Source organism: Odontesthes bonariensis, chromosome 12, assembly GCF_027942865.1.
Source record: "Odontesthes bonariensis isolate fOdoBon6 chromosome 12, fOdoBon6.hap1, whole genome shotgun sequence".
NCBI classification, from domain to species: Eukaryota; Metazoa; Chordata; class Actinopteri; order Atheriniformes; family Atherinopsidae; genus Odontesthes; species Odontesthes bonariensis.
This window is the reverse complement of record NC_134517.1, coordinates 18,091,262-18,101,562: the sequence shown is the minus strand read 5'-3', so window position 1 is coordinate 18,101,562 and position 10,301 is coordinate 18,091,262. Positions and strand designations below refer to the sequence as shown.

The 10,301-nt window shown below is 40.3% G+C and overlaps 2 protein-coding genes across 4 annotated transcripts in view; one reads left to right on the top strand and one right to left on the bottom strand.

The window, feature by feature from the left end:
- Positions 1 to 2: 2 nt before the first annotated feature.
- On the bottom strand, positions 3 to 3,766 carry LOC142396557 (dynein light chain Tctex-type 3-like). The gene is made up of 5 exons (XM_075479433.1): positions 3,640 to 3,766; positions 2,212 to 2,253; positions 2,002 to 2,125; positions 1,779 to 1,856; positions 3 to 1,009 (listed from the first exon to the last, which is right to left on the bottom strand). The coding sequence occupies exons 1-5, from the start codon at positions 3,664 to 3,666 to the stop codon at positions 933 to 935; spliced, it is 348 nt and encodes a 115-aa protein (XP_075335548.1). The 5' UTR covers positions 3,667 to 3,766; the 3' UTR covers positions 3 to 932.
- A 2,324-nt stretch (positions 3,767 to 6,090) lies between these two features.
- Positions 6,091 to 10,301, top strand: part of sytl5 (synaptotagmin-like 5) — a 48,492-nt gene continuing 44,281 nt past the window's right edge. For all 3 annotated transcript variants that reach the window (XM_075479430.1, XM_075479431.1, XM_075479429.1), the window contains exon 1: positions 6,091 to 6,221. The gene's annotated coding sequence lies outside the window, so the exon portion shown is untranslated. The remainder of the gene's footprint in view (positions 6,222 to 10,301) is intronic.

The window sequence follows — 10,301 nt, the reverse complement described above, 5'->3', positions numbered from 1 at the left end:
TATTTATATGTGAATATTGCCTTTATTTATCCAAGTTGTTTCTAGGCTGACCTCTAGTGGAGAACATCCAAAACTGCAAGTTGGTCAAATTCCTCTCCACGTTTCAGCTTAACAAATCCCACTTTTTGTGGTTTGCAATGATGGGTGTGCACTCAGAAACAAAAACTACAGATGATCAAACTAATTTATTGAACTTCATCTAAAAACAACAAAGACAATGGTCATCATCCTCAGGAATGACCACCAAACGACTAGATACAGGATGTCATGCCCTCACAGATCAATAAATTATCAAATTTCCTACGAACCCTGGCAGATACACTTTACACGTGTAGATGGGTGACTATTTACTAAATCACAACAATGAGACTTTTCTTACAGCAACACTTCTTACAGCAGTTCAACAGTTCGGTCGGTTTTATTTGGGAATGTATTCAAAAAGCTTTAAGTGCTGCATGCTAATATGTGCTAAACAGCGCTAAAGAAAGTACAACTGAGGCTGATGGGGATGTCATTGCTGTTGCAGGGATTTGGTCGTCAATAAAACTCAACAAGTTGAAATTTTGACATAAAAATTACATTAAATCAACCACAAACTCCTGCCATCCTCAGGCTCGAAATCGATCAGGTTTTAGTTCTCTTCTCAGCAGCTGGCTGCTCTGGAGCAAAGAACACGTGAGAGTCATGTTTAAAAAGTACATTTGAGATGAACGGGGGGGGGGGTAGTTCTCTGAGCATGACTTTAGTCCGTATGAAGCTAACGCACGAACACAAACCACAGCTATTGTTCCTGCATGTGGGGAGAAATGATCGGCTTGGAGTGGAAGGGCTTCATCGCAGGATCCTTGCGGCTTTTGGTCACCGTGTCATTTCAAGCACAGCTTCGGACCTGATGGCGTTTGGAGCGGGGCGGGTGCAGCCTAGCACCGGCGTCACAGCGCTATGGCAACGGCAAACACACTGACCACACAGTACATGGTGCGGTTCTCCCACCTGACGGTGCAGCTTCCTGAAACACACAGACATCAAACCACGCTCTCCATGAAATTCGTTACATTTCTACAGGGAAAAGATCTTGTGATTGAATCTATAAAAGCAGACTGGAGGGCAAGTTGCGGCTATTTTAGTAACCTATTGTTAAATGTTTTCCATGTGAAAATAATAACCCGAGTCTGAATAATCTTGGCTGCAGTTTTTCTTTTTATGGTCACTTTTCTGACCATTGCCAAATTTCCCACCACCCAAATTAAAAAACCATGAACAACCCAGTTGTGTTGACTTTAGAACTGAATGAACCAGCCCCATTTGCATCTTTTGAACACTGTAATTACATTTCAGTACAAGCTGCAAAATCCAGTGTTACAAATTGCACAAATGGTTCTAACCTTATTAACTTTTAATCTTGATTCACAAGGTAGAATTTCCCATTAAAACAAAGAAACAAATTAAGAGTAATGCAGCACATTTATGCTCAGTAAAGTAAGACAAACAGCAGAAAAACGGGACATGATTTATCCACCTGAATCCCCTGAATGCCATTAAAAGAAAAGTTACACATCCAATCTAATTACAGTCTCGATGTGATAAAACTGTTAATGTTCCCAGCCTACCAGCGGATTTACGGATTTGTTAGTAACTACACTTTTTAGGTGGAAATCACGAAAACTTTTTCTTGTTAAGGCAGAATTTAACTAGGGAATTTAGGCCTGTCTTACGTGCAGGAAAATAGCTCAAACTCAGGCACTGATTTAAGCTCTTGCTTTAATGTAGTTTCTTACCATCAGTGGCAGTGTCCCAGTAGCAGGAGTTGGCTGTGTGGAGACCGGCGCCGCTCTTCTGCATGATCGAACAGTTCACTGCAACACACCAGAGAGCAGCGTTGCACACATTAGGCCTTTGCATAGGACCAGCCCACATCCACATGATATCCAGCTTCAGTTAGTCTACACGATGGGGAACTTTGTAAATAAGGAGGTAAATGGTACAAAAGTGATGGGTCACCTATGTATTTGAACGGCCGTCCTTGTTTCACCAGGTGGGTCAGAGAGTGCTCCACTATACTGGCCGTCCACTGATTCACTTTACTCTGGTTATAGTCCGTTCCACCGATGACGCCTTCGACACACTGGGACGAAACCACAAACAGGAGGTCATGCAATGCACTACAGACAAATGCAGTTTGTTATTAATGTTTAATGAATTGAAATGTACCTCTTTCACTGACACACTGGTCTCATCGGGATTGAAGATGATCTGTAGGACCATGAGAAAGGCAAAAGAGATTTAGCCTGAAGAAACAAAATAGCAGGTAGCATTTTAAAGTCTAGGTCTTAGAGACATAAAATCCACATTTCATGTATTTACTTGTATTCTATCTTTACATGTAATCCGTTTTACTAATTGGCATAACAGTTTGTATAGTTTTCATTCTGCCTTTTAACTGATTTACTTTAATGCACCCTCTATGGATTTGATAACTTCAGTAAATCTCCTCTCCTTTACCCATTTGATATTTCTACACCCGTCACTTTTCCAATTGTCTGCTTCATTTAAGCAATGCATACTGTTCGCATGAGAAGTGCTCAACGATAAGTGTAGCATTCAATGACCGACAGAACCAGAACAATGAGAATGATTGCCGACGCAGAGCGATTACTACTTCAAAAGTGTCTTAAAACAGCGCGTTTCATAAGGATCCCACACATTTGTCTGTGTGTATGTGAAAGTACTCCTACACCACACTAAATGTTTCACTGACAGCTGTACCAGAAAAAAAGGCAAACTAAAGACAGTCTTTAAAGCACAACTAAACCTTTGGGAATCTTTTAAAAGTTAAATCATATCAATGAAGTTATTATTACCATATACAGTGCTTCACTTACAATGTTACAGATTTTTACCTACTTTTTGTACTTTACTTAGCTTCAGTGTAGCTCACCATTAACACATCTTAGAGGGATATATTGTTGTTTACTCCACAACAATTAAGTGATGCCCAGAGCTACTTTGGATAATAGGTATAAGCCTGTATATAAACCAGACTGCACTTTGCCAATTGATAAATAAATGACAAATACAAAATATGTGAAAATGTGAAAATTGGCTACTTCAAATTTTTTTCATACTTTACCTATTTTTAATCAACTTCCGTTTATTTTCAGCAATACTTTTGAACGCAGCAAACTCATTTAATCATTTATTTCTCGCTCAAACAAAGCTAAACATTTTAAAGACGTAATGTATTGTCTCTGCAACTTCTGCAGGTAATAAACGCCCCATCAATCAGTCTTGTCAATTCATGCATTAGCTTGTTTAGTCATTGTTTTGAATGCCGGGTGAGATAAATCTGACCCCTTAGATCATGACTTTCACAGTAAATGATAAACCAGCTTTTTATGTCCATGATGCTAAAATAGTCCTCTGATATTATAAATAAATAGTGACTAGGACCACACCCTGATGGAAATGCTCAGCTAAAGGGCTAAGCTAACAGATAACGGTCAGTTAATGAGCTAAGCTAACGATAGCGGACAGCTAACTGGCTAAGCTAACAGCTAGTCAGTTCAACTGACCGACTCAGATTTTAAGTGCTGACTACGGACCTTTCCACAAAATGTTAAGTATTTAAGATAAGTATACATCATCTGCTGAGTTATACTCCTCCATAGTAGCTGCCACAGAGAATACTGCCTGTCTGTCTTCTTTGTGACAACCGCCGTCCGCTGTTATTGTTCCTGTTAAGCCTGGCTTTTTCAGAGTCAACGAGCACAGCAAAGACTTCGTTTTTCAAATCGCAGTGTGAGCCTGTTTTCATTTTGCCGCCTCACTGTGGAGGAGTTCAGACACTACAGAACAGACCAGTATCTGCATTAGCGCTCGTCACACACAGCATCGTGGACCGAGAAGGACAGTTTTAATTAAGACACAGAAGATTCGGAAAGGACCAGCCTCCATAATGCCAGTTTGAGTTTGTCACAATGGTGGTTCTGAGGAGTGTTTTGTAGTTGTTGTTTTTTTTTTTTTTTTTTTTTTTTTTGTCTACTTACTGTTGTTTCAATTCTCTTCATAGTCACTTAGGCACTTTCTGTGGCCATTTCAATTCTGTTCATGGTCACATCAAGTGCCTTTGATGTCTTTTAGACACTTTGTTGTCACATCTGGTCTCATTGAGTCTGTTTGGAGTCAGTTTGTATCTTTTCCATTGTTGTGCCTCTGTTTTTTTCTTTTGGTTATGTGACATTTTGGTAAAGCCAGACCACTTGGGTCCCAGCATAAGGCGGTGCCAACTAGAACAGTTTACATGATGGTCTATTCATGTATAACATCACACATTAAAATCCCTGTAGAAAAGATACGTTCAAAAGCTAGATATGAAGTGCTGTTCTACTTCTGACAATCCAAATGTAGCTGTGAATTCAACCGTGACTTTGGGTGCTTTATATGAATTTATTACACTTAAAATGTGCGAAAATGCTGTTTTTAAAGCCAGCCTTATGGTGTTGTACATTTCAAAAGTGTTTAAGTGTATCTCCACTGCCTACTTAAGACTAAAAGTGCTCACTCGAATTTCCCCATTTCCCTTGTTGTTGGAAAATGCATGAAACCAGTTCCACACGAGTTGAAATTGCTTTCATGCGTGGTGTTTGTTTGGAAGCAAAACAGCAAATATGGGTAAGAAGGAATAAAAGCAAAATTACTAAGACTACAAGCATAGATAATCCATGTGACACAAACTTTTATTGTTGTTCTCAAAAAGTAACAACAAACAGAAAGTTCACAAACTAATCAAAAATGAAAAGAAGAGTAAAATAGCACAAACAAGGCATGAAATCTTCCTCACGCTTCAGTGACTTTGTTGTTCTATGATGCTATCTTTAATCCTCAATCTTTCTGGTACACTGCCATTCCACAAAATGGATTGCTTAATGAACTCGCTTTTCAAAGAATCATTGGAGATTTTCTGCCAATGATTGTATTTCCCCCCTGTGTAACCTTCTAAATCTACCCACAATCTAAATGTGAGTCCTTAATTTGACAGAGCAGAGGGCTTTTCTCTCTCTCTCACTCTATGAGTAGTTTTATTAATTCAGATTTCTGACAGCTTTCTTTTGGAGTGAAGACTGGATTGGTGTGTGTTCTGATTATATTTCCCCAAATTTCTGTTCATGGCACTGTGAAGGAACAATTGAATGAACACAGTGAAGCTTAATCTAGAACATCTGCTTGAACTGAATTAGACGTCTAAGCTTTAATGCAACTATGATGTGACTTCAAACAATAATTACTGGACGAAATTCAGGTATTCTTACATTTCCATATCACTAACCAGCCGTTTGAGTGTTAAAATTGTTCAAGGATGATCAAAAATGAGAAATTTGGTCTAACAGAACTTGTAGAATATCTACAACCAATATTTCCATGTTTCCTTTTTTCTCTTGTTTACTTAACATATTAAAAAAAATGGTTTTGCATGTATTTTTTTGGTAAAGCTTACAGCACCTGCTCATGATGTCATGCAGTGTAATTAAGCTGGATATCAAATACAAACGCCAAACATTCCAAACGGCCCAAAGCAACACATAAATATTAAAGTGGTGGCAGAGCTGAATCAGAAACCATTCACTGTATAAACAGGTTACTTCTGTGGTACCCAAACCAAACAAACTGGATCAAACGCTGTTGATCTCGTTGGTATTTTCCCGTAAGTCCAAATAGAACCGAGCAATGTTTCATCCGGACCATAACAGTCACGCTACAGCTGTGCTGGCAGCTCCTGCAGCCACAGACTCCCAGAGGATGTCAGCAGGGAAATCCATAATACATAATGTAGGCTACTGCTTGTGACAATAGGGAGTTTCCCTGAGCCTCGGCACCGCAGTCAGTGGCTGGTGTGGGTTGAATTCTCCTTTAATTGGGTCACAGTATATTGTGCACAAACAACAACAACAACAACAACGACAACAAAAAATCAACTGTCGCATTGTCAGAAATATCTACAGCTGTGAGGGGTGCGTACGTGCCCCAAACACACACATCCACGCGCACACACTCACACACACCACGCCCCCTCCTTGTCGGGAACACCCTTGCTGTGGATCTCTGCCTTCAGACGGTGCTGGGCTGCACCGACACGCACACGCGCGGACCGTGATCCCCCGGACTGACTCCGCAGCCAGCCGTGTTCCCCCAGCCTGAACCTCCCCGCCGTCCGCAGCCACCAGGTAAGCCGCAGGTCAGCTGACAGCCCTCCGGTAGCCTAACACCCGCCGCGTTTTTCTCTGGCATCTGGCTCATATGGTCAGCTGCAGTTGTGCAGTTGTTCGTTTTCCATGCTTTGGGCTGGGGGGTGGGGGGCAGTCCGTCCGTCCATCATCACGACCCCAGAGGACCGAGAACACCAGTGGGACCAGACAGCCCACTTCCCCTCCAAAGTTAGGCACGTTTGGGCAGGTGCAATGCAGCAAAAAAAAAAAAAAGCACATTTTCTTGCTTCCTGTCGCCTCCGCTGGAGTCGACGGATCATTCACCTGCACGTTAATGAAATAATCTGTTGAGAATATGTTGCACTGTATTTAACTTCTTCCAGCCGTCTGGGGAGGCATTCAACTTGGCTTGCAATTAGGTTCAGAATTGGCAGTTTGTGGTCAGATTAGATGATCAGCCGGGCAAAAAGCGACCACTTTAATGTTCCTATAACAAGTGTATGAATCCTTGTTAGATGCTGACCTTGTCTCTGGACTCAGGAGGATATCCCTGGGCTTCACAGGGGATGGCTGGTGTTTTTGGAAAGGGGACATGGGCTATAATATAATAATCTGATCTCGGGATGCTGCTAAATGTGTGCCGGGTTGATTGGTTGTCTGACACAATCTTCAATACACTTTGGCTGCACTGATAGAGAAACAGGCTGACCTCATTTCCACTTTAGACTGTTTTCTTGCCTCATATTACCAGAAATGTTGACATGAGATGTACGATGCAGATACAAGACGGAGGTTTTGGACTGAGGTTTAATCTGTTTTGAATCTTTTACTCAGGAACCAGAATGGATGACTGGTTAGATCTTTATTCAGTCAACCCACTTAAGATATAACCGCTTACAACTAGAATGTGAGTAAATGCTGTATTAATGCACTCTGTATTCATATATTGGAATAAGGGTTCCACCCAAAGTTCACCAATCTGAGACTCTGGGGCATGATTTATGATTGTCACCCACAGCCGTGGATACATTTGGATGGAAAGTAGGTGTAAGAAATTATTTTAAGTAATTAAAATAAAGTAATGAATAAAAGTAATAAATAATTTTGCTTCATTATTTTGACACTAAATAAGATTAAATAAGTGGTTATCATATAATTTACGGTAATTGTCTGTTATTGTTCACTGGTTGCTTGTTTCAGTTTGCAACTTTGGCTCAGATTCTTGGGTTTTCGCTTGGGGCTTAGCCCTTCGGTCAAAGCGTATGGACGAATACATGAATTTCCTCATTACACGATAGGCTTAACGCGCTGTTGCCAGTTTTAGCAGCTAGAGTAATGTTTAAATAGAAAAAGGCCCATTTAGCTTTCCCAAGTGGCTATTAGATCTGTCAGATGGGCTTGGCTTCTGGCCAAAGCGGCTACTGACAGTGACAAAGTAGCTATAATCAACATTTAGTCAATTCTATTTTATGTCCTGAAGGCTGAAAAGAGCAGTACATTAAAATAAAGGTTGTTAATCCAATGAGTAAGAATAACACTCGTGAGTTCATGTATTCTAATAGGGTCATTAGAAAGCCTTGTGAGTGGACATGACGGCTTGTGTTCTAGTCTTAGAGATTTAAATGATATATATATTATGATATTTATGATAAACAACAAGGGACAATGCTAATGTAAGACGACCTGCTCCACTGTAATTTGTCATAGTGATGCTCCTCTAAATTGGTTCATTTGGGGTTCTATAAGCAATGGATGCAGTATTTGCTGAGGCTGAGAAACAGCCACAAGAACGCCTCTCTAATGATAACCAAGCCTTTACACGGCACTCAGGCTGGAGGCAAGAGGGTGAACAAATGGGCGAAATAAAGCAGGAGAGAAGCCAGTGAATGCAGGGATTCCCTGATTTCTCGACACGCAGGCAGCAGGGCTCATCCAGCAGAGCAGAAAGACACCCTGGGGAGCGCAGTCACACAGCATTAGAGGTCTGCGTCTCCAAGATGTGGCAAGACGGAAGAGAAGTGCCTATGCGTGCATGTGTGAGCGTGCACGTACATTCACACGCACATATATTATTATGGCAGACATTTCAGGCTGCAGCTGATTGTGTTAGACTGATACTGCATCCTACACATCCTAGACTCTGGATATGCATATCTGGTCAAAACCAATTTGACTTCAGAGTATTGGATATATAGACAGAAAAAGGTTAGTTGTAACTAGGCTTGAATTTAGATTTTGAATTATACGACACAATAGGCACAGTTATACACCTGACAACATTTCTATCTGTTGCAGAGTTTTCCCAGAAAGCCTCGAGGCTTTAAACCCTACTTTTTGTACTTCTTGCTGTATGCCTTAGTGAAGCAGTACTGTCAGCAAGCTCTTAAATAAATCTTGTCTCCATCTCTGAGTTCCTTATATTCTCACAAACAGTGAGCTGAGATGCAAATATGTCTGCATAAGTACATGAATATGATCTCATTACTGCATGATTACATTTGGATTACTTCTGCTGATAGCTTAGCTTCTATATCAAAGCTCATCAGTGTTGCTGGATTAAAAGCTTCTAATCTCTGGTTTTATGTGGGGTTTCCTTCCATCCCACCCAGGAATGCTCTTCTTATCCATAGCTACAACGTGTGCCCCGAGCACATTTGACATGCAGACTAAAGCCCCCTTGGCCTCAGTGATACATCACACCTCCATTTAATCTGAGCAGCAGCAAGGCAATCAGTGGGAAACCTGTCCACACAACAACCTGGTACATGTTGAAGGGAAAAAAACCACCTCAGAACCAGAAATGTAATTTGGAGGCAGTACTGAGAGAAATGGTTCAGCAGAGTGATAGATTTCTGGGAGTGTTGCCTCTCTTTTGCACTCCCTAAACCTCGAATGAGAGGACACATGCCTTTGTGGGCGCTGTGCTGAACCTCTGCAGGATATAATGGGATGATGAGACACTTCAGACTAAACATTGTGTGGATGAACAAGCATTCAAAAATACCCCCCCTTACCTTAAAAAAAAATCATCCTTTTGGTATTTCACCGCATCCTGCATGCAGACCAGGATGTGCTGTGTGGAAAAGTCAACACAGCACAGAGCACATAAAACACGGACTTTAATTAGATTCACTGTTGGTAGGTCATATGGAAGGTTGGCAGTAAAGTTGTTTAATCAATAAATGCATTTGAAAAGATTAGAACAAGCTATAATTATATATTTGTATGTGAGGAATTAATTGAAACCACATGGTAATCCAATAAAGGCCACCGCCATGAATAGAGGATGCTTGGCCTGTGAAACTAGATATGACTTTGATACATACTGTCTGTGAACAAAAAACCAAGATGTATTCAATAAGAAATACAAAATGGGATATAACATATTGCTATTTAAAGGAGTGTCATTGAAACTCTTCAGAATTTGACATTTAACAGAACAGTCAGCCACTTCATTATCATCCTATAATGTAACCTGAAAGGTGAAAGCCGCTGTAGGAAGTTTGGTGGCACTGATTGTGAAATTCTGGGCCAATATCACAGTTAAAGATGATAATTTGTCCAGCGATTGATGGCCGATGACAGTTTCTGTCATTTATTTTTCCCTTTCTGCCAGGAAAACATGGAAATATGCTTTACAGAAAATAACTGAATAGTTTTTAATTGTTTCAGTCCTTCGGCACACTTTTTTTGAATGAATTCTTTCATACAATTACATTGTAAAAATACTATTTATATTGTAAATAATACAGTGATATTGCAATCAATAAAAACAGGAATAAAACTGTTCTTGAATGTTTAAACACACCTATTTATTCATAGTAGTTTATTCATATCAAATTATCAACGAGGATACAATATCAAGTGGCAATGATATTGCTGAGTTAGGTTATCAGTTTCCTCCTATCTCCTGTCTTGATGTTAAGCCAGGCAAGCTGTTTATCACATTATGCAGTCTTAATGTGAAGGTTAGCAAGAAACCCCCCTCTTTTCCTACTTTAATACTAAAAAAGCAACCTGCCACCTCTTTTCCTTTTTTCTGTCTGTCTTTTGTGTGTTTTTCCTTCTTTTTCCACACTAATACTGAATTGGGCTAGT